Raw genomic sequence first — 24,864 nt, forward strand, 5'->3', positions numbered from 1 at the left:
ATCGTCATGACTTACAAGCATCGGTTCATAAGGAACTGCTGGCTTTGCAAGCGATTAGCGATTTATGAGGGGGGTGGGTGGGTGGTCACTCGTCTACATACAGAGGGGGATGGGTGGTTTAAAGCCCGCGTACAGGCTGCATACAGGGGTGGGTGGTTTAAAGCCCGCATACGGCCTGAGACGGGTGGGTGGTTTAAAGCCCGTGTACAGGGGTGGGTGGTTTAAAGCCTGCATACGGGCTGCGTACAGGGGTGGGTGGTTTAAAGCCAGCGCACAGGGGTGGGTGGTTTAAAGCCCGTGTACGGGCTGCGTATAGGGGTGGGTGGTTTAAAGCCCGTGTACGGGCTGCGTATAGGGGTGGGTGGTTTAAAGCCCGCGTACGGGCTGCGTACAGGGGTGGGTGGGTTAAAGCCCACGTACAGGGGTGGGTGGGTTAAAGCCCGCGTACAGGGGTGGGTGGGTTAAAGCCCGCGTACAGGGGTGGGTGGGTTAAAGCCCGCGTACAGGGGTGGGTGGGTTAAAGCCCGCGTACAGGGGTGGGTGGTTTAAAGCCCGCGTACAGGGGTGGGTGGGTGGTTTAAAGCCCGCGTACAGGGGTGGGTGGGTGGTTTAAAGCCCGCGTACAGGGGTGGGGGGGTGGTTTAAAGCCCGCGTACAGGGGTGGGTGGGTGGGGGGTTTAAAGCCCGCGTACAGGGGTGGGTGGGTGGGTGGTTTAAAGCCCGCGTACAGGGGTGGGTGGGTGGGTGGTTTAAAGCCCGCGTACAGGGGTGGGTGGGTGGGTGGTTTAAAGCCCGCGTACAGGGGTGGGTGGGTGGGTGGTTTAAAGCCCGCGAACAGGGGGGGGGGGGGGGGGGGTTTAAAGCCCGCGTACAGGGGTGGGTGGGTGGGTGGTTTAAAGCCCGCGTACAGGGGTGGGTGGGTGGGTGGTTTAAAGCCCGCGTACAGGGGTGGGTGGGTGGGTGGTTTAAAGCCCGCGTACAGGGGTGGGTGGGTGGTTTAAAGCCCGCGTACAGGGGTGGGTGGGTGGTTTAAAGCCCGCGTACAGGGGTGGGTGGGTGGTTTAAAGCCCGCGTACAGGGGTGGGTGGGTGGTTTAAAGCCCGCGTACAGGGGTGGGTGGGTGGTTTAAAGCCCGCGTACAGGGGTGGGTGGGTGGTTTAAAGCCCGCGTACAGGGGTGGGTGGGTGGTTTAAAGCCCGCGTACAGGGGTGGGTGGGTGGTTTAAAGCCCGCGTACAGGGGTGGGTTAAAGCCCGCGTACAGGGGTGGGTGGGTGGGTGGGTGGGTTAAAGCCCGCGTACAGGGGTGGGTGGGTGGGTGGGTTAAAGCCCGCGTACAGGGGTGGGTGGGTCGTACGACGGCTGCATACATACTTTATGAAAGTGGTGTCGGACTACATGAAAGCGTTTCAGAAGATGAAGGTGAGCCTGTCATCATCGTGACGGGGAAAATATCCCCGTTCACAGGAACATTTTCGACATGATGTTGAATCCGTGGACGTCAATAATTTTTCCATATTACTGTATTACCGTAGTTAATAATTACTGATGCATTTGAGATAAATCTACAGTTCGTTGTAATCTTGAAGTATTGTGATGTGATATGAGATGCATGGGGGTGGGTGGGTGGTCACTAGCCTACATACAGAGGGGGGTGGGTGGTTTTGAAACCCGGAAGTGGAGCGTACGTACTTTATGAACTGTCCTTATTCCAGTCTGGCACAGAGTTACTTACTTTCGACCTCTGGCAGAAATGACCGGCACTCCCGCTCGGGGGTATTTTTTTAAAGTCAATTTCAATCCTGTCTTCACTTTTGGTAACGGTGAAGTATGCTTAATACTCGGTTGTCGAAATTCTGGTAAAAATCGGATGTTTTATGAGATTTATGTCGGGTGTCGTATCTGAACCAGAATCGTATCGTATCTGAGGCTAAACTGGAGATTATGCTAATGAGGGGGATTGTAACACACGGCATTACGCGCTCATTTTAAAGTCAATTTCAATCCTCTCTTCAATTTTGGTAACGGTTAAATATGCTTAATAATCGGTTGTCGAAATTCTGGTAAAAATCGGATGTTTTACGAGAGGTTTGGTACAGAATCATCGTAGAAACTTGTGGTTTGCGTCACGACCTTCTCGAGAGACAGCTTTTATGAAAGGTCAGAGGTCAAGTTGACGATTTCGTAAGTACCAGTCTATGACTGCTTGTTACTTACGAAATCTCAAGATTTTGTAAGTATATTGATGACTTCCGTCCTCTGTTTGTGTGTTTGTTTGTTTGTGTTTGTGTGTTTGTTTGGAGGCACGATAACTCGAACGGAAGAAGCTACCAATGTCAAATTACACCACATGATTCAGGAGGGTGATGGCTGGCGCTGATTATATTTTGGTCAAAATCGGTCAAAGGTCAAACATTCGATTTTTGATGGTTTTGTACAGAATCATCGTAGAAACTTCTGGTTTGTGTCGCTACCTTCTCTGGAGACAGCTTTTATTAGACAAGGTCAGAGGTCAAGTTGACGATTTCGTAAGTACCAGTCTATGACTGCTTGTTTGTGTGTTTGTTTGTAGGCATGATAACTCGAACGGAAGAAGCTACCAATGTCAAATTACACCACGTAATTCAGGAGGATGAGGGCTAGTGCTGATTAGATTTTGGTCAAAATCGGTCAAAGGTCAAGGTCACAGTGAGGTCAAACATTTGATTTTTGATGGTTTGGAACAGAATAATCGTAGAAACTTCTGGTTTGTGTCGCTACCTTCTCTACCTTTAAGATTGTATAAAAATATTTCACTCGTCGCGTCACGGCAGGTCACGTGGTGCAGCGCACTCGAGCAGAGGCGTCGTTGATCACGTAAAGGTTTTCCGTGTGCGCGCAGACGGTGTTTTCGATAAAGATGGTGTTTAAGAGTCATTTTCTATCCCAATTAAGGTTATCGTCGCATGCCTGACTCGCTAAGCCGTCGGATTATGTAATGATTGTTGGTGGATGGCCGAATATTACGGTTTTGTAACTTTGATAAAATAATGTTAAATAATTGCGTGGAGAAATGGAGATTTTTGCTTCGGTCGACGTTACGATTTTTGATGGTTTGGTACAGAATCATCGTAGAAACTTTTGGTTTGCGTTGCTACCTTCTCGAGAGACAGCTTTTATTAGACAAGGTCAGAGGTCAAGTTGACGATTTCGTAAGTACCAGTCTATGACTGCTTGTTTATTTGTTTGTGAGCAGGATCTTCTTCTTCTTCTTCCTCTTTCGGCTTGCTCCCGTTAGGGGTCGCCACAGCGGACCAACTGTCTCCATTTCGCTCTATCCTCCACATCTTCCATTGACACTCCAACCACCCGCATGTCCGCCCTCACCGCATCCATGAACCTCTTCTTTGGCCTTCCTCTTCTCCGCCTGCCTGGCGGCTCCATCTTCAACATCCTTCTCCCGATATACTCCGTTTCCCTCCTGTGCACATGTCCAAACCATCTCAATCTCGCCTCTCTCACTTTGTTTCCAAACCCTCCTACCTGCGCTGTCCCTCTAATACACTCATTTCTTATCCTATCCATCCTCGTCACTCCCAACGAGAATCGCAGCATCTTTAACTCTGCCACCTCCAGCTCTGCTTCCTGTCTTTTTGTTAGCGCCACCGCCTCCAAACCATACAACATAGCTGGTCTCACTACCGTCTTGTATACTTTCCCCTTCACTCTTGCAGCTACCCTTCTGTCACAAATCACTCCTGCAACTCTTCTCCACCCACTCCATCCTGCCTGCACTCTCTTTTTCACTTCTCTCCCACACTCTCCGTTACTTTGGACAGTTGATCCCAAGTATTTAAACCAATCCACCTTCCCCACCTAAACTCCTTGCAACTGCACCATACCACCACCCTCCCTCTCATTTACGCACATGTACTCCGTCTTACTCCTACTGACTAACATTCCCCTTCTCTCCAGTGCGTACCTCCACCTCTCAAGGCTCGATTCAGCCTGCTCCCTACTCTCCCTACAGATCATGATGTCATCCGCGAACATCATGGTCCATGGAGACTCCAGTCTGATCTCGTCCGTCAACCTGTCCATCACCATTGCAAACAGGAAAGGGCTCAGAGTCGATCCTTGGTGCAATCCCACTTTAACCTTAAACCGGTCCGTCATTCCTACCGCACACCTCACCGCTGTCACACTGTCCTCATACATATCCTGCACGATCCTCACATACTTCTCCAACACTCCCGACTTCCTCATACAATACCAGAACTCCTCTCTTGGCACCCTATCATAAGCTTTCTCTAAATCCACAAACACACAATGTAACTCTTTCTGCCCTTCCCTATACTTCTCCATCAACATTCTCAAAGCAAACATCGCATCAGTGGTGCTCTTTCCTGGCATAAACCCATATTGCTGCTCACAGATCATCACCTCTCCACTCAACCGAGCTTCCACTACTCTTTCCCACAACTTCATGGTGTGGCTTAACAACTTTATCCCTCTGTAATTTCCACAGCTCTGCACATCACCCTTATTCTTGAAAATCAGAACCAGTACACTTAATCTCCACTCCTCCGGCATCCTCTCACTTTCCAAGACTTTATTAAACAATCTGGTTAACAACCCCACTGCCATCTCTCCTAAGCACTTCCATGCCTCCACTGGTATACCATCTGGGCCAACCGCCTTTCCACTTTTCATCTTCTTCATAGCAGTCCTCACTTCATCCTTACTGATCCACCCCACTTCCAGATTCACTATCTCCACCTCTTCCAACCTTCTCTCTCTCTCATTTTCTTCATTCATCAGCTCCTCAAAGTACTCCATCCACCTTCTCAACACACTCTCCTCGCTCGTCAGCACATTCCCGTTTGCGTCCTTTATCACCCTATCCTGCAGCACATCCTTCCCAGCTCGGTCCCTCTGTCTTGCCAATCGGTATAAATCCTTTTCCCCTTCTTTTGTATCCAACTTCTCATACAGCTCGTCATATGCCTTTTCCTTGGCCTTAGCCACCTCTCTTTTTGCTTTTCGACGCCACTCCTTGTACTCCTGCCGACTTTCTTCATCTCTCTGACTATCCCACTTCTTTTTCGCCAACCCCTTCTTCCTTATACTTTCCTGTACTTCCTCATTCCACCACCAAGTCTCCTTATCTTCCTTCCTCTGTCCAGATGTCACACCAAGTACCTTCCTAGCTATCTCCCTCACAACTTCTGCTGTCGTTGCCCAATCATCCCACCCATCTTTACCACCATCCAACGCCTGTCTCACCTCCTCCCTAAATTTCACGCAACAGTCTTCCTCCTTCAGCTTCCACCATCTGGTCCTTGGTTCAGCCCTCACTCTCTTCCTCAACCTCACCTCTAAAGTCATCCTACAGACCACCAATCGATGCTGTCGAGCTACACTCTCCCCTGCCACAACCTTACAGTCACTAATCTCTTTCAGGTTGCATCTCCTACTTAAGATGTAATCCACCTGTGTGCACTTTCCTCCACTCTTGTATGTCACCCTGTGTTCCTCCTTCTTCTTGAAATACGTGTTTACCACTGCCATTTCCATTCTTTTTGCAAACTCTACCACCATTTGCCCTTCCACATTTCTCTTGTTGAGACCGTACCTCCCCATCACCTCCTCATCCTCTTTATTCCCTTCCCCAACATGTCCATTGAAATCTGCTCCAATCACCACTCTTTCATCCTTGGATACACTCTCCACCACTTCATCTAACTCACTCCAGAAATCTTCTTTATATTCCATCTCACACCCCATATGTGGGGCATATGCACTGATGACATTCATCATCACCCCTTCAATTTCCAACTTCACACTCATCACTCGGTCAGACACCCTCCTCACCTCCAATACCCTCTTGACATGATCTTCCTTCAGGATTATCCCGACACCATTTCTCCTCCCATCCACACCATGGTAGAACAGTTTGAAACCACCTCCAATGCTCCTCGCCTTACTCCCCATCCACTTGGTCTCTTGTACACACAGTATGTCCACCTTTCTTCTCTCCATCATATCAGCCAACTCTCGCCCTTTGCCAGTCATCGTCCCAACATTCAGAGTTCCAACTCTCACCTCCACACTTCTACCCTTCCCCCTCTCCCACTGCCTCCGGACTCGCCTTCCCCGTCTCCTTCTCCTCCTTCGCCCAGCAGTAGCACAATTTCCACTGGTACCCTGCTGACCACCGGTACCGGTGGCGGTCGTTGGTAACCCGGGCCTCGACCGATCCGGTATGGAAATTCGTTTTGTTGTCCGCATAATGATTTGGCATAGGTTTTTACGCCGGATGCCCTTCCTGACGCAACCCTGGTCGCCTCTTACGACACACAGGGATATGGTACACCTATTCTAACCGGGGCATACACCGGGCCCAGTACAACTGGTGCTCATTTCGCCGACCTCGGAAGGATGGCAGGCTGAGTCAACCCCCTGGTGTTTTCGACTTGGTTTATATATATTTATATATATATATATATATATATATATATATATATATATATATATATATATATGTATATACATATACATACATATATTAATTCAGTGTCCCAACGGGGCTTGAACTCAGGACCTCTTGGGTCCCAAGCCACTGCCCTTACCACTGCGCCAACACCAGGCTTGTTTGTGAGCAGGATATCTCAAAGAATTATGGACGAATTCAGACAAAACTTGGTGGACAGGTTGGGTGTGTGACAAGGACGAATTGATTCGATGTTGGTGAAGATCCAGATCTGGATATAAGACTTTTTTAGGTTATTTTTCACTGTTGAGATATTACAGAGTGGGGCAGTTGGGATCGGCCCAAAAATGATATATAGCATGATATCTCAAAGAATTGTGGACGGATTCAAACGAACCGTGGTGGACAAGTTGGGTGTGTGACCATGACAAATTGACTCAATTTTGGTGAAGATTCAGATCTGGATTTGGATACTAGAGTTTTTTTTATAAGTGATTCTTCACCATCGAGAGATTGGGCCAAAAACGACATAATGTACAGCACGATATCTCAAAGTTGTGGACGTACTAGGACAAAACTTGGTGGATGAGTTGGGTATGTGACAAAAACAAGCTGAGTAGAGGTTGGTTCAGGTCCAGATCCAGATCCAGCTTATCACTAAACTATTCAGCTTGTCAGAGGTATGCCCTCTACCGAGTGCTGTTTTAGTTTCTCTTGCAACTATAACCTATTTATTCTCGATTAGCTGGCCGAGAGGTACTTGAAAGGGTAGGAGAGAAACCAACATTGCTGACGAGCATAGCAAAGAGAACGTCAACTTTATTTGGACAGGTAAGAAGAGGATCCCATGGCAAAACGGTTGTTGGCATCATGGAAGGTAACATTAAAGGAAGCTGAGCACCAGGAATACAAAGAAGAACGTGGTAGGTTGATCTAAACTCTAAAGGTTGGAATGACATCAACAAATATGGGCAACTGAAAAAGAAAGCGGAAAACAAAGAAGAATGGAGATCCGTGATTAGCAACCTTTGGATCGAAGATTCCACTTGGAAAGGAAAAGAACACTGAAAAGGGAACAAAGAATGGTTTGCCTCGACTCCTTATGCCTAATCTATCAGGAAGCATGTCAAAGAGTCTATTCTTCAAGCAGTGAGCGTGTGGCTCTCCCCAGGGCCTGTACTTTTACTCGCAGCTGGAAAGTGTGTCATCGGGGCAGATTGGTCTGTTCTACAGTTTGGTAATTTCATGTCCTGCAGAGAGAACACACAGCTTATTTTCTTCGATCACCATCGTTCTCATTAAGAAGTTAACTTTTCATTTCATTTTGTTTTCCTGTTGCCCGTGATATCAATATCTGCGCTACTCCCATTAACCTTTTAAACTTGGTCCTAAACTAACAAATCGGCCAATATTTAACTCTTTGAAGCTCTTTTATACTAAACTAAATCCTATAGTCTGTAAAGTTGGTGGTTTATTATAATCCTCAGTTTTGTACTAAACACCTACATTTGGATTTGCACGATTTGTAGACATTTAGTTTGCACTTTAATTTTTCATGTCAATGGTACTGGTCGGTACAATTATTTGGATGCGTTCAAAATACTTCTCCATATGTGAGTTGGACCCAATGCATCAGGAAACTCATCCACCACTGTGAAAAATCTTTGACACTGGCTGGAAACTGCATCGAAGGGATTAACATCTGTGCTGAGTTTAGTTGGTGCAACACATCTGCTTCATAAGGGGATAGGGGGACAAACTTATGACTGCCCCTTGCAAAGAGTGAAAATATGCTTCTGGTGCTTTACAGAAATTGCTAGAAAGTTCAAGGCTGTTATGAATTATAGAGTGTATATATCACATCACATTGAAGGTTAAAACTCAAAATGTGTGAGAGCAATGACAGTTGGGATTATAGAACGAACTAACGAGCATGGTATCCAGGTTAAATTGTGAAGCAGTTGTCTTTGTTCATTGCGAGATGTGTGGCATGGTTCAGGCAGGCAATTGATTATCTCCACTAAGGATTGGCCATGATGATCACTGCGATCCAATCGTAAGGATGACCAAGCAAATTACCCCTTGCAATCACAATCATTCATGGGGCTGGCAGGATGGCCTCGACGTACGCACACTCGCCTCGATGTTGTCTTCCCTGTGTTAACCCCGACCCAATATAAACTGTCATCTTGGTGTTTCAAAGGCAGGGTGAGTCATCAATGTGTGTGCTGTTCCCTCGGATGGCCGTTAAACTGGCATCCCGTCTGCTCGCATTAGTTGATTGACTTTAACGATGTCACGGTGTTCTTCGCAAAGAGTATAGGTGAGCTATCGCTGGCACCATGGCCAAATTCCTGCCCTAACCTCAGTTCTACTTCACACCTGGCCAGCTGGTTCCTGAAAGACTTGGGCCAAGCTTCCCCGGCCAATCCCACAAGAACGTGGGAATAATTGTGGTCATTAAAGAAGAGCCATATCATTACTATCCTCCCTTACAAGATGTAGCCAACCTTGTTTCAGAGACATGCCTATAGATTACTATTATTCATAATTTACGTCAATGATTTGTCCAGTGAGGTTAAGAGTTCGCTTTCCCAATTTGCAGATGACACAGAGAGGAGGTGTGGGTGGTCAGATTTATGCAAGTCTGGATATTTTAATGTTGGGTAAAAGATTGGTAGATCAAGTTTAACATAAAGAAATACTGTATAAGGTGCTGCGGTTGAGTAGAAATAATGAAACTAGACATAACATGATGCAAGGGGAAACAATCTTGAAGTGTGTGACACAGGAGAAGCATCTGGAGCTGTTCATGCAGATGGAAGGATAAGGAGACAGCACAGTGCCAAACAGCTCTAGGTAAAGCTAACGGTTTTAGTTGTATTCGTTTGGGGATTAATTTTAATTCAAAAGAGGTAGTGTCAACACGACAGCAATTTAGTGAGGTCTCATCAATAACACAGATTTGGTTACCACATCTGGATCTAGCTGTCATTGAGAGGGTTCAGCGTAGAGCGAGTAGATCGATTCCAGGCCAAACGAGACAAAGCCATGAGGAGCGACTGAAGGAGACAGGACTTTTACACTTATAGCAGACTTGGTGGTGTGATGGAACATCTGCTCTGAATCTGGTAGGTTGGTGGTTCAAACCCCAACCGAGTCTGACCAAATACTTTACACAACGGTACGTGCTGTTTCCTTGCTTGACGTTTAGCGTTTTAAAAGGTTAAGAGCACAGACAATCACTGTAGGTTGGCATTCATGGGGAGGAGAAAATTCCTCTTTGGAAATACCCTTCTGAGTGCGGTGATAAAAGCAGAAGCATTGTCGTGATGTCGCTGGTACCCAGAGGCTACCAGCCTGAGGCTACTAGTACCAAGAGGCTACCAGTAACATATTGAAGGCTACTCCTCAGTTATCCTATCAGGACGTTGATGCAGATGATGTGATGGCACTTCCCCCAAGCTCAGAGGGTGTGTGTGTGTGTGTGTGTGTGTGTGTGTGTGTGTGTGTGTGTGTGTGTGTGTGTGTGTGTGTGTGTGTGTGTGTGTGTGTGTGTGTGTGTGTGTGTGTGTGTGTGTGTGTGTGTGTGTGTGTGTGTGTGTGTGTGTGTGTGTGTGTGAGTTCCACTATGAGCTTTAGATAATGTATATAAAAAACAGAGGTTATTACAAGGGAGATAAAGAGGGCTGTATTTCTGCTAAGCTCATGCCTAATATGTGGAGTGTGTGCAACTGATTAGCCAGAAGAACTCATATATATATATATATATATATATATATATATATATATATATATATATATATATATATATATATATATATATATATATATGATAAATGAGTACCAGTGTACTGGGTCTGGTGTATGCCCCGGTTAGAATAGGTGTACCATATCCCTGTGTGTCGTAAGAGGTGACCAGGGTTGCGTCAGGAAGGGCATCCGGCGTAAAAACCGATGCCAAATCATTATGCGGACACCAAAACGAATTTCCATACCGGATCGGTCGAGCCCCTGGTTACCAACGACCGCCACCGGTACCGGTGGTCAGCAGGGTACCAGTGGAAATTGTGCTACTGCTGGGCGAAGGAGGAGAAGGAGCCGGGGAAGGCGATTCTGGAGGCAGTGGGAGAGGGGGAAGGGTAGAAGTGTGGAGTTGAGAGTTGGAACTCTGAATGTTGGGATGATGAATGGCAAAGGGTGAGAGTTGGCTGATATTATGGAGAGAAGAAAGGTGGACATACTGTGTGTACAAGAGACCAAGTGGATGGGGAGCAAGGCTAGGAGCATTGGACGTAGTTTCAAACTGTTCTACCATGGTGTGGATGGGAGGAGAAATGGTGTCGGGGTAATCCTGAAGGAAGATTATGTCAAGAGGGTATTGGAGGTGAGGAGAGTGTCTGACCGAGTGATGAGTGTGAAGTTGGAAATTGAAGGGGTGATGATGAATGTCATCAGTGCATATGCCCTGTACTGCATATGGGGTGTGAGATGGAGTATAAAGAAAATTTCTGGAGTGAGTTCCTTGAAGTGGTGGAGAGTGTATCCAAGGATGAAAGAGTGGTGATTGGAGCAGATTTCAATGGGCATGTTGGGGAAGGGAATAAAGAGGATGAGGAGGTGATGGGTAGGTACGGTCTCAACAAGAGAAATGTGGAAGGGCAAATGGTTGTAGAGTTTGCAAAAAGAATGGAAATGGCAGTGGTAAATACGTATTTCAAGAAGAAGGAGGAACACGGTAATATGAAAGTGCATGCAGGTGGATTACATCTTCAGCAGGAGATGCAAACTGAAAGAGATTAGAGACTGTAAGGTGGTGGCAGGGGAGAGTGTATCTCGAAAGCATCGATTGGTGGTCTGAAGGATGATTTTGGAGGTGAGGTTGAGGAAGAGAGTGAGGGCTGAACCAAGGACCAGATGGTGGAAGCTGAAGGAGGAAGACTGTTGCATGGAATTTAGGGAGGAGGTGAGACAGGCGTTGGATGGTGGTAAAGATGGGTTTGATGATTGGGCAACTACAGCAGAAGTGAGGGAGATAGCTAGGAAGGTACTTGGTGTGACATCTGGACAGAGGAAGGAAGATAAGGAGACTTGGTGGTGGAATGAGGAGGTACAGGAAAGTATAAGGAAGAAGGGGTTGGCGAAAAAGAAGTGGGATAGTCAGAGAGATGAAGAAAGTAGGCAGGAGTACAAGGAGTGGCGGCGAAAGGCAAAAAGAGAGGTGGAAAAGGCATATGACGAGCTGTATGAGAAGTTGGATACAAAGGAAGGGGAAAAGGATTTATTCCGATTGGCAAGACAGAGGGACCGAGCTGGGAAGGATGTGCTGCAGGTTCGGGTGATAAAGGACGCAAATGGGAATATGCTGACGAGTGAGGAGAGTGTGTTGAGAATGTGGATGGACTACTTTGAGGAGCTGATGAATGAAGAGAGAGAGAGAGACAGAGAGATAGAGATGGTATACCAGTGGAGGCATGGAAGTGCTTTGGAGAGATTGCAGTGGGGTTGTTAACCAGATTGTTTAATAAAGTCTTGGAAAGTGAGAGAATGCCGGAGGAGTGGAGATTCAGTGTACTGGTTCCGATTTTCAAGAACAAGGGTGATGTGCATAGTTGTGGAAATTACAAAGGGATAAAGTTGTTAAGCCACACCATGAAGGTGTGGGAAAGAGTAGTGGAAGATAGGTTGAGAGGAGAGGTGATGATTTGTGAGCAGCAATATGGGTTTATGCCAGGAAAGAGCACCACTGATGCGATGTTTGCTTTGAGAATGTTGGTGGAGAAGTATAGGGAAGGCCAGGAGTTGCATTGTGTGTTTGTGGATTTAGATAAAGCTTATGATGGGGTGCCAAGAGAGGAGTTGTGGTATTGTCTGAGGAAGTCGGGAGTGGTGGAGAAGTATGTGAGGATCGTGCAGGATATGTATGAGGACAGTGTGACAGCTGTGAGGTGTGTGGTAGGAATGACGGACTGGTTTAAGGTTAAAGTGGGATTGCACCAAGGATCGACTCTGAGCCCTTTCCTGTTTGCAATGGTGATGGACAGGTTGACGGACGAGATCAGACTGGAGTCTCCATGGACTATCATGTTCGCGGATGACATCATGATCTGTAGAGAGAGTAGGGAGCAGGCTGAGGCGAGCCTCGAGAGGTGGAGGTACACACTGGAGAGAAGGGGAATGATAGTCAGTTGGAGTAAGACTGAGTACATGTGCGTAAATGAGAGAGAGGGTGGTGGTATGGTGTGGTTGCAAGGAGTTGAGGTGGGGAAGGTGGATGGGTTTAAATACTTGGGATCAACTGTCCAAAGTAACGGAGAGTGGGGGAGAGAAGTGAAAAAGGGAGTGCAGGCAGCATGGAGTGGGTGGAGAAGAGTTGTAGGAGTGATTTGTGACAGAAGGGTAGCTGCAAGAGTTAAGGGGAAAGTATATAAGACGTTAGTGAGACCAGCTATGTTGTATGGTTTGGAGGCGGTGGCGCTAACAAAAAGACAGGAAGCGGAGCTGGAGGTGGCAGAGTTAAAGATGCTGCGATTCTTGTTGGGAGTGACGAGGATGGACAAGATAAGGAATGGGTATATTAGAGGGACAGCGCAGGTAGGACGGTTTGGAGACAAAGTGAGAGAGGCGAGATTGAGATGGTTTGGACATGTGCACAGGAGGGAAGCGGAGTATATCGGGAGAAGGATGCTGAGGATGGAGCCACCAGGTAGGAGGAGAAGAGAAAGGCCAAAGAAGAGGTTCATGGATGCGGTGAGGGCGGACATGCGGGCGGTTGGAGTGTCAATGGAAGATGTGAAGGATAGAGCGAAATGGAGACTGTTGATCCGCTGTGGCGACCCCTAACGGGAGCAGCCGAAAGAAGATATATATATATATATATATATATATATATATATATATATTTAATAAACAGGAATAAATTCCTGCTTGGGGCTCATGTGAAAAATTCTGACTTAACCCAGGACTTAAACCCAAGGATCTCATTGCTTACATGGCAACAGCCGACTCTGCAATTGATTGTTCAGGATAACCTCAGAAATTTCTCACACGAACACTGTGTGTGTGTATATATATATATATATATATATATATATATATATATATATATATATATATATATATATATATATATATATATATATATATATATATATATATATATATATATATATATATATATATGTATATTCATGTCGGTCTAAGACTGCTGTTTCTATCAACAATACAAATATTGGTGAGACAAAATTATATTAACAGGCTAAAGCTATGGGATGCAAAATCTAATGAAACACTGATGGCAATTTGAACCACCAAGTATTTTTGGAAACTTTTTAGGTTTCATTTTTAGCTCGCCTGTTCGAAGAACAGAGAGCTTTTGCGATACCCCCGGCGTGAGCGTCAGCGTCAGCGTGAGCGTAAAAAATGTTAAAGTTTTTGGTGCAAGTTGTTTCGAAGCTTGCCATTCATTTAATATGTGTACTAGGATGCTGATATTTGGTAAGGAGGTTCCTTTGGGGTATATTATTGATGTAGTGAAGTTGAAATTAAAAAATAATTTCAAATGTTTTAAATTTTTGACCTGTTTTGAACTTAACTTCTTTGTATCACATCAACGTTAAAGTTTTTGGTGCAAGTTATTTAGAAGCTTGCCATTCATTAAATATGTGTACTACGATGCTGATGTTTGGCATGGAGGTTCCTTTCGGGTATACTATTGGTGTTGTGAAGTTGAAATTAACAAATGATTAAAAAAATATTTTTTACAATTTCAACCTAAGATGGTGTCAAAGCCACCCAATGCTCGCCTGTTTATACTAGACGCTTGCCATTCATTTAATATCTATACTCGTTTACTGATTACAATATACAAATACATATATTGCTTTAAAATTATTTGGATCAGATTTCACTGCAATGCTTTATAAAAAATATTATTAGACTAGTCTTTTAAAAACGATAAATGTATAAACAGGCGAGCATTGGGTGGCTTTGACACCAACTCTCTAGTTTAAAGTAATGAAACATCTCAAAGGATACTCCTGAGTTGTCCTCTCTGGACATCGATGCAAATTACGAAGTACTACATATCGTACATTTTAGTATTTTATTTCATTATATTTCCAAGTACACTGGATTTATTTATTTTTCATTAAAAGAGAAATATGCTGTTATTGGCTTTGCACCCGATCGGAGCAGATCAGGGTAAATGTTGTGCAATCAGTATATATGCTTTACTACACCACCTGCCGAGTTACAGAAGCTACAGCAAGACTGGCTGACGTAATTAATCCCTGATGGCTTTCTACCAAGCTGTCCTGGCCTCGAGTTCCTCGTTATTTTATCCACATGTAATTAGAGATTCTCATTTAGATTTCCAAGGTGTTTCTCCGATAGAAATGAAGCACTTTATTGGATTCTGACCTGTTACACAATCGTCTTGTTCATCATTATTAAAATTTCTGTTGTTAAATATCACAATTGTAACTTTGAAATTAATTGAGGTGTCAAATCAGCATTTGAATTAAAATTCCAATCATTTAAAAACTGCCTTTGTTTTTCCCCATCCCCATTGGAATCATTTTAAATGATTCCAATCATTTAAAATCTGCCAACTGCCCCACTTCAGAACAGGTCACTCTACCCTGGATGTGCTCCTCAAGGCAGTGTGCTGGGCCCTGTTCTTTTTCTGGTTTTCATCAATGATCTCTCTGACTCTGGAAAATCCTCTTTATCTCTTTGCTGATGAATCCACCCTCTGCCATACCATCGATCATCCCTCAGACCAGCAAGCAGCAGGTTCTTCGCTCTCTGGAGATCTGGGTCAAATCACAAAGTGGTCCAACACGTGGAACATGTCTTTCCATCCTGACAAATCTCACACTCTCACTATGTCTCTCCGAAAGGACCATTTAGACCCCCCCCCCCCCCATCTACTTTCTCATCAGTCCTCTGGAAGAAGTCCTTTCATTTAAGCTTCTGGGTCTCACTATCTGCCATGATGTTTCCTGGGAAAGCCACATTTCCATCCAGGCCTCCAAAGCCAGTCGCTGACTGGGAATCCTCCATTGTGCAAGTCCTTCCTTTGCTCACCTGAGCTCCTGACCATTTACAAAGCTTTCGTCCGCAGCCTGATGGAGTACTGCTCTCCCCTCTGTTCTGGTGCTCCTGCCTCTTACCTTTCTCAGCTTCATGCTGTGGTTAGGGTTAGTAAACCTGCTGTTTACTCCCAGACCACAGGTTGGGAACCAATGCTCTAGGCTATCTAGAGAGGGCAATTTCTTTCTGTTCAGAGAAAAATGTTATAATGTCTCCAATTAGGTCATATTAGAAAACCTTAAACATAGGTCAAGGTCAAAAGATTCCGTCAACCCCACACTCTTTCTATTCCCATTATTGAATCAAAATGTCATTCCGAAAGTCCCAGTCAGCTCTGAGATACAGCTCAAACATTGGCAGAATAAAGGAAGAAAATAAATCTAAATGGTGATTTATGACTCATAGGGGTACCAACCTATGGAGGTACCATTCAAATTGGGGGCACTAATTGTAGAAAGAAATTCTACAACAGATATAAGCCTCTCTTATTTTACAGTGGGAGGCTTGATTAGTTATGATGCATAAAGGGAAGTTGAAATGAACAAGAAGTCACAGTAATCTAGCAGATACAAGTTCACCTGCAGTCCATGCAACTTTAAACCGATAATTCGAAAATCAAATCCTATATTTGGCCACATTGACACACCTGTATTTATCAGGAAGTTGGTCAGACATGTTTAGTACAACACAAAGCCTCAAAAAATCTCCCAAGATATAACCTTATAAACCTATAATGGAGGTAACAGACGTCTATGAAGGATTTCCAACAACCCGCAACGTTCATCAAGCTCGTGGACAACATCGCTGAGCTACAAAACTGACTGACCCAAAACAGCCCCTTTGTAGTAGCAGTATCATTTTGCCTTCGGTTTAGTCATATGTGAAGATGCTTTAGCTATGTTTTAACGGGTTTCCCAGCAGGGGTTTTGAGAGCTTGAGTCGTTGTGGTTCCATAAAAAATTGAATCGGCATCTAAACATCTCTGACGTCTTTTCTTCCATGATGAATTGGTGACCCTGACGTAATCCAAATGGATAGACAAGGAGTTGCAAATGCGCAACCAGTTGCCAGGAATGAACAGCCAGTTGTGCTCTTCTCATACACTCAACCAGCTTCATCGGTAGCAATGGTTTCGATAAAGCCGCTGCCATTCTGTCCTGATGACCTGCAGATGTGGTTTACACAAGTCGAAGCCCAATTCGACACCCAGAACATGACTGCTGAGTTGATGTGGTTCAAATACATTGTTGGCTCCTTTTCACTAGTATGTGATGGAGGTGAGAGCTATTTTACTGCGACCTCCAACGAACAACCCGTACACGATTCTGAAGACAGTGCTCAAAAAGCACATTAACCCCTCTGAGCACCGCCACTTTCACCAACTTCTTACAACCAAGGATTTTGCAGATTAAAGACCCACACAACTAATATGCCATATTCAGCAGGTTCTCGGTGGCTGCCATGCCACCATCGACCAATCACTCCTTCATGAGTTTTTGTCATGTTTACCACCACATGTTCACATGATACTTGCAGCTAACACAGAGCTGGCACTACCAGCTGCTGCCCATTTGGTTGATCATCTCATTGACACCGTTACACCGGCTGTGGCTCATGTGACACTTCCACCACAGCACGTCGCACAGCTCCGACCTGAAATGGTGGACTTTAACAAGCTCGTGCTGGAGCTCCATGCTGTGCAACACCAGTCGTGGCAATCTTCGTGTACCCCTTGTTGAGACTGAGAGAAATGCTGTACCTTGAGCTACCGTTTGCCTTCATGAGCCAGATGTCAGTCACCTTCTCTTCTTTGTGAATCGTGATAGCAGACTTCTTTTTATAATGGATACAGGGGCATAAGTGAACATTGTGCCACTGTCTGCTGATAAAAGAAAAAAAAATTGACAGGAATATTCATTACATACCGTGGACAACAGTGATATTGCTACTTTTGGAGAACATCTCCTCCAGCTTGATTTTGATATACGTCGCTCATTTCCATGGGTATTTGCTATTGCTGACGTCAGATACTCTATCGAAGGTGTGGGTTTTTGGCGTCATTTCAATCTCCTTGTAGATGTCAAACATCACCATCTATTCACGTTACCGCCCAACATCACCGTCTCTTCACTATCTCGGTAAAGCATCCATTGTTTTGTCGCTGTATATCAGGTGTCTCCCATATACCCTCATGTGCCTTTTTCAGAAAGTATTTTATGACTTCCCATCCATAACATGGCGATGGGTGACAATCTAGCCTATCAAGCACCAGATCATGCATTGCATCGAGATCACGAGACCCACTGTTTCGTGCGTGCTCGCTGACTAACACCTGAGAAATTATGTATCGCCAGCCAGGAGTTTGACTGTATGATACAATATGGGATCATCAGACCATCAGGCAGTGGTTGGGCTTCACATCAACACATCGTACCCAAAAAGACACCTGGGGATTGGAGTCCTTGCGGGGATTGCCAGTCCTTAACCAACACACCTGTTCCAGATTGTTGCCCCATTCCACACATTCAAAATGATACCGCTACAAATACACCAAAATGATCATCATGACTTCCTGAGTTGATTAGGCTAATTAACTATAAGGAACCCAGAAGAATTCCCATGTTTTAAACATATGCCATGTGAAGGTGTATAGAGCAGCTCAATAGGTCCTTCCTTGGCATGGCATTCTATTTCAAAACATAGGGGAAATACCCCTTGGCGCTCACCTGGTAGAGGCTGAAGAAGATAACCAGAGAACCACTGATGGGAATGGATGACCCACAAAATATGTAATGAAGAAGAAAATTAATACCTATGGAATTTTTTTTTTTTAATGCTGTGAACAAACTTTGGTACATCACAGGTGATAAAGTTTGTGGTCAAGTTTCATCGGAATTGTGTGTGTCGGTTCAGAGAAGAAAGCAAATAAATATTTTTGGTGGAAACCCTCCTGTAGACCCCCTTAGACCTCGATTTTTTTAATGGTGTGAACAAACTTTGGTACATCACAGGTGATAAAGTTTGTGGTCAAGTTTCACCGGAATTGTGTTGTGTAGTTTTAGAGAAGAAAGCAAATACCTATTTTGGGGGGAAACCCACCTATAGACCCCCTTCGACCTCTATTTTTCTCATGTCATGAACAAACTTTGGTACACCTTGGGTGGAGAAGGTCTTAGTGAAGTTTCATCGGAATTGCATGTGTAGTTTCTTCAAAGAAAGCAAATACCTATTTTGGTGGGCAACCCCTGTAGATCTTCTTCGGGCCAGATTTTTTTTTTTAATTCCAAGAACAAACTTTGGTACATGCATGGTGATGAACGTTGTGGTCAAGTTTCATCAAAATCGTACGTGCAATTTCAGAGAAGTAGTTGCAAATATATGTGGACGTGCGGACGTACTGACGGATGGACGACGCGCCATCCCATAAGCTCCCCGGAACTACGTTGCAGGTGAGCAAAAAAATTAATATCATTATAACATTGTAACAAATCATATATTAATTCATACGAATAATATTAACAATACCAATAACGAACGTATAATCCCTGCCCGGCATCCTGGTCCAAGCACATCTGGGCTTGGTGAAAGGCGTGCTAATGCTCAAGCTGTCAAGCAGTATCTAAAAGAAGCTGATCCAAAACATATGGCTATCAGTGATGTCTTAATACAGAAAGTGGGTAATATCTCAAAAAATATGAATCATACACACCTTGGAGTTTCACCTCATCAAATAGAGCTAATTTTGACACTACAGGAAGTGAGCAATATCTCAAAAACAAAGGCTCACAGACAGCAGGGAGTTGCACTACTGCGAACATCATGTCCTTACTACCTGATATGAAATGTGTATTCTGCATACAGCTCTTATTTTTACCCGAATCCATCCGTCACTCCGCTTTTTGACAACAAACCAGGTGAGCTGCAGGACCATTGGTCCTCGATTCTTAATATATTGCTGCAAAAGAAATCTTTTAGAAAACTTTGCTCTACCTCGACGTGTAAGCCATACATTTTGTTTGCACATTTTAGATCCAGTAATAGAGGTACAGGAGGGCTTTGCCGTTCGTGGGCTTCCCTTCGCAGATTCATTGTATCACAATTCATTCATTGAGGCAAGGTTTGCAGATTGTGGTCAATGCGCTCAAATAATCGTGGGTTGGTGAACTATTTTCCATATTTATTCACCTAATTAACATGGGTCATGAACACAATAACCCCCTCAAACCTGCTTACATCATCGTCATCGTCATCGTATTATTGGATCAAGTTTATTGTCATTATTATTATTATTATTAAAGGTAAATTTCATCGTCTTAATAACTAAAGAATTTAATAAACTTTATTATCTGTTCTGAATACAGGAAAATATCACTTTATTTTATTGTTCATCTAACTCTTTTAATTTTGAAAATAAATAGCACAAAAAAAACATGTTTTATTCAGGGTGCAGTTTGACAAAAAGGTGTGTCAAATTTTAAAGTTCAAAGTCCTAAACACAATTTTCCCCCATTACCCCTTCGGTTTGCACATCGCAGATTTGAAGTTCACGAGTTGTCTTTTTTTCCAAGGACGTAACTCCTGCAAATTGCAAGGCCCTCCTGTACTTCTGAATGAAGCTGCAGGTCCTCTCCCCTCCTCCTCTCTCCTCTTTACTGTTTGTTCATTCCACTGTTGGTTGCACCCACATGCTGTCCCACTGCAGTCAATTCATTGCCTATTTGATCTGTTGCTTCACTCTTCCTAAGCCTGGATTTTGTATCCAATAAAAGTATAGTTTATTAGACTTCCTTATCATACTTTTGTGTTATCTATCTATAATTCCAGGAGAGACAGAGACACAGAGACACAGAGACAGAGACACAGACACAGAGACAGACACAGAGAGACATGTTTTTCGACAACCACTGGTCCGATCTAATTTAAACTTGCCATGTATATTGCTGGGGCCCTGTGGATGTGCCTTTTCAAGGTTTGATATTAATTGGACAAGTGGTTCCCAAGTTATGACCATTTATTTACCAAACCAATAAAAGGACACGTTGCTGCGTAGGCGTGGCTGCGTAGGCCGGTGCGCGGCCGGCCGACGATGACGTCACGTGCCGTGCCGGTTACGATGGGGATCGGTGCCTTAGTTACCGTGGCGTAGGAGTGGCAATGGTCAGTGGCAGTGAATGTCATGGCTGGCAAAGACAGGGAGGTAAACTTGATTTTAATTTGGATTTTAATTAACTGTGTGTGGAAGTATCACAGCAGTTGTTACTTCAATGCAAGCGATAATTCGTGGAATGCATGTGAACATTCCGTACGGGCACGCACTACTTCCAGATAGTGATGACTTACTGTATTCTAATAATTTCTCGATTTCTTATGTGCATTTATAGATAAACACAATGCCCCAATCCAGTGGTTTACGAGAGCGAAGAAACGGCCTGTGTGGTTGTTTGAAAGTTTTTTTTTTTCTTTTTTGGGGGGGGGGGGTTGCACTTACGGGCACAAACGTACGGGCACACAAGAGCGAAGGAACGGCCTGTGTGGTTGTTTCTGGTTCGCGGTTTGAAAGTGTTTTTTTTTTTTCACGTACGGCCACGCACGTACGGGCACGTACTCGTATTTTTAACATGACTAATGTTGTTTAAGTTCATTCTTTCAGCAAGTTATGGTTAATGAAAAACAACCCTCTTTCTCCCTCCCGTCTCTACATGTCCATACTCTATTGTTTTTAAACTGCTTTAATTTCCCTATTCAGTTGTAACTTTTATTTGATATTTGATGTGCCTTACTCGTTTCTGAGCGTCGGTGCTGCCGAAGCAGCTTCCTGAGGAGGGGTTACACTGGGTGGTTTGCCATTGCCTTCCCAGCAGTAGTTTGGACAGGAATTTCTACTTTGGCTACAGTGCCGGCAAAAGCTCGCCCACTCAAAGTGAAGGACACTGTGGGGGATCTTTAACGTCCACCAACTAATGTCGGAAGACAGGACGCCCATCTTAATGTGTCAGAGGGAAGACACACAATTTGATCCTGCGTTTCAGGCTCGGATAGTTTTGGGCCTACCCATTTTTTTCTATCTGTTTCCCATACCCTGACAGCTCGCCGTATCTCCTCTTCTGTCCCATTATTCACCACCCTCACTTTAATTTCTTCCTTTAACAAAAAAATGACAAAAAACTTTAGTTGCCTTACATTCTGTTTGTCTTTCTCTCTTTCTGTTGACTATGTGTTTGAGAGGCCCTGCCTGATCCTTGTTTTGTTTTTGGTTTTTTTATGCAATATCGAGGCTCATATGAGAGCTAACACACAGAACATAAAACAAAGGCAGCAGGAGACAAGAGGGGCAGGAGAGGGAAGCATAAAACAGTGGGGAACAGAGATCTGTGGAAGGAAGATGGATGTGGCGCGGTGCAGGAGGTAAACAAGATGGACACCACAGGGACTTTCAGGAAGGAAAGCAGTGAATTTGAAGGGGGTGGGTTAGGGGTGGATGAACGGGGGTCGAAAAGATTGTGGTTTTGGATGGGGGAATATAGGAGCTGGTGGTGAACAGCTGTCTCGACGACCTGGAGGGAAGAGTGGGATTGAAGAGAATGTGGGAGTTTGTTTCAAAGGTGGAAAAAAAGAGGAATGAAAGAGTGAAGTTGAGTAGTGATTCGTGATTTTTGATAGTTTCACCAGAAGGGGGTTGCTGGCAGACCTTGAGTGCCCTGTGGAAATATGGGGGGGGGGGGGGTGCAGACATATCACAAACAGAGCAGGTGGGAGGCCAGAGGGGAGATAGTAGAAGATAGAAAGACCACTGACCTGTCTGCAGTGAGAGCTCATATAGGGCTGTCTTTCTTTTTGCCTTTGTACCCATATCTTGCGAAATATCTCTCCAGTTAAACTCGTCTAATTCTACCCTACCTTAAAACCATTCCCTTTTTTCTTTTCTTCTTTCTCAAAATTATCTCAAATAATAATAAATAAATGCCATTCATCATCATTCATTGACAACTCATTCAGTCCCAAACTTTTCTTCCTCATCTCCACTCTTCTTCCTCCTCCACTCTCACTCCATCAATTTAAAACTTTTTACACAACAATTTTAAAATGTTCAATCTTCCGACATACCTTTCTCGCATTCTGCTTTCCTTTCTTCCCTTCCCTTTTGCTGTATTCCCGGATCACTCATAAACGTGTGCCTCTTCCACCATTGTGCTCATATGGGGCTGTCTTTCTTCGTGCCTTTAATCACCATTGCCATCCCAATCCTGATGGCTGTCTTTATCTCTCTGCCCTTTTAATCCTACAATCCAACCCTTTTGTAATGTATGTGGTACGACTTATCTTACTGGGATCCAGATTTGAATCCTATATGCTATGTTTATTTGCGTGTTAATTGTCTACTGATATCCTTTTAGTTCAGATAAAAGTGTACCAATTTCTCCTTGTCCTGATTTATGTACAAACTCCACCAAGAGCTTTAGGTCCAGTTAGCTTGCTGTGAAAAAAAACAAAACTTTTTCTTGAAAAACAGTACATACAATGAAGAGAATGCTTGAGGCAGTAGCAACTACAAAATGAGCAGAAGCAAAAACATTGAACATCCAGTGAGGATCCAGCAGGGTGGAGAGAATAGGGAGGAGGGATGGATGAACTACAAAGGAGCACACACCCTTCTGTGGCAAACCAGGGAAGCCCAAATCCCTGATATGTGGCCATTACACCCCGTTGCCTCCACCCCTCATCATTCTTTCCGGTGGGATTCAGTGTCCGCCCGCCTGCCAGCTTTAAGCAAGCAGCAATGCTTTGTCTGTTCAGCTCTTCTGTATATTTACTTGGTCTCTGATGTCATTATTTTTCCCATTACAATATAAACTAACCTCCTTTGCTCCAATCTCAACATTGGCCGAGGTATAGCAATGGATATGATGATCAGCGGTGCTGCTTCTCGCACATTTCTAGTCTTGCTTTGGCAAGCGCTCACTCTCCACGCACTGCATGGTGAGTCCACTTGCCTTCGGCTGATCGTAATGTGAGCAACAACGCTTCATGGAATATTGTTTTGTTTTTTTGGTGGAAGTTTTTTGTGGTTTCCATTACAACAATGAATGTGCAACTTTTCTACCCTTATTGATCGTATTAACTCCATTGTCTTATGTTGGTATGTTTTTTTTTTGTTTTTTTTTCTTTTTTTCCGACCATGTTAAGTTACAATGCAACATGGGATGCCGCTGAAATGGATCCCTTCTGCTCATTATGGTTTGTGGATGAAGCCTATTTTATCTCACTCCCACTGAAATTGGAGTGAAAACAATAATGTTATTTCATAAACTTTTCTGCAGTGGCCATTCAAAACGATGCGTCTGCAATAACTCTCTTCTTCATCCATAAGTAAATCTTTGAAACTCACAACACTATTCAATGTAACATTGATGCTACGAAACACAGTACATTATTAGATTTAACAAATGTTCCACTTTATTACAATTATTTGACAATTCAGTAGTTGCCCATGTATCAGTTTGAACCCTCCTATATGGAACCACTTGTAGGCTTCAAAGTGAACGCAGATCCCGTCATGCTAAACAAGCCACAGATACGACAAGGGTCCCATCTGTATTTCATTAAGATCCAAATCATGCCGTGGGGGAAAGTTGAAAGCAGGTTGTTTGAGGTTCTCGTATGCACTGACATTTTTGACGGTGTTGGAAATTACTTAATGAAGGACGCACTGTTAGTTGATAACTTATTATAAAGCGAGTCGTTATTGCTGACCTTTCATCATTGACTTTTAAGATTGGTCATGGTCTTGTTTGTAAACAGCATTAATTTCATATATTTTAATCAACAGTTTCAAAGAATAAACAGATTATTGTCAAAAGTCATCCTTATCCAAATAAAACTTCGGACATCTATGTAATATTCATCATTTGATTCATAAGCATACACAACAAAGAATTGCATTGTAATCCAGCGAAGACTCGTTTCAAATGAAATGCTCCAATCAACATAACACTGATTGAGGTATGTTAACCCCCATGGGAAGCAAAGAGCTGACATTTCAGGCATTAACCCTCTCTCTTTTACTCCAATGAAGGGTTAATGCTCGAAACGTCAGCTTTTCCTTGCTTCCCACATGATTAGCACACCTCGATCGATGTCCTGTTGATGTAATCGACTGTCCAACCTGTCTGAAGAGAGAGACTGAAACTTGCCTTCACCACAAAACTAGTTCTTCAATGTACACTGAAAATGATACACTGGCAACTAAATTGTAGTGAATTGCAAACGTATGCTGAAAATGTATATGATTCTATTGTAT

At 44.0% G+C, this 24,864-nt stretch overlaps 1 protein-coding gene across 7 annotated transcripts in view; it reads left to right on the forward strand.

The window, feature by feature from the left end:
• The window catches only part of VWDE (von Willebrand factor D and EGF domains), a 304,919-nt gene that overhangs the window by 48,425 nt on the left and 231,630 nt on the right, over positions 1-24,864 (forward strand). For 5 of the 7 annotated variants that reach the window (XR_015056095.1, XR_015056094.1, XM_085873159.1 and 2 more), the window contains exon 1: positions 23,310-23,543. The exons of the other annotated variants lie outside the window; for them this stretch is intronic. Coding sequence is in view for 3 of the 5 variants with exons in the window: in XM_085873159.1 (XP_085729285.1) it covers positions 23,462-23,543 (82 nt within the window). In the remaining 2 variants the exon portion in view is untranslated. Of the gene's footprint in view, positions 1-23,309; positions 23,544-24,864 lie in introns of those variants that run through there. 7 annotated transcript variants of the gene reach the window in all.

Source organism: Eptatretus burgeri, chromosome 3 (assembly GCF_056783735.1).
Source record: "Eptatretus burgeri isolate ZD-2024b chromosome 3, Ebu_testis_v1, whole genome shotgun sequence".
NCBI lineage: Eukaryota > Metazoa > Chordata > Myxini > Myxiniformes > Myxinidae > Eptatretus > Eptatretus burgeri.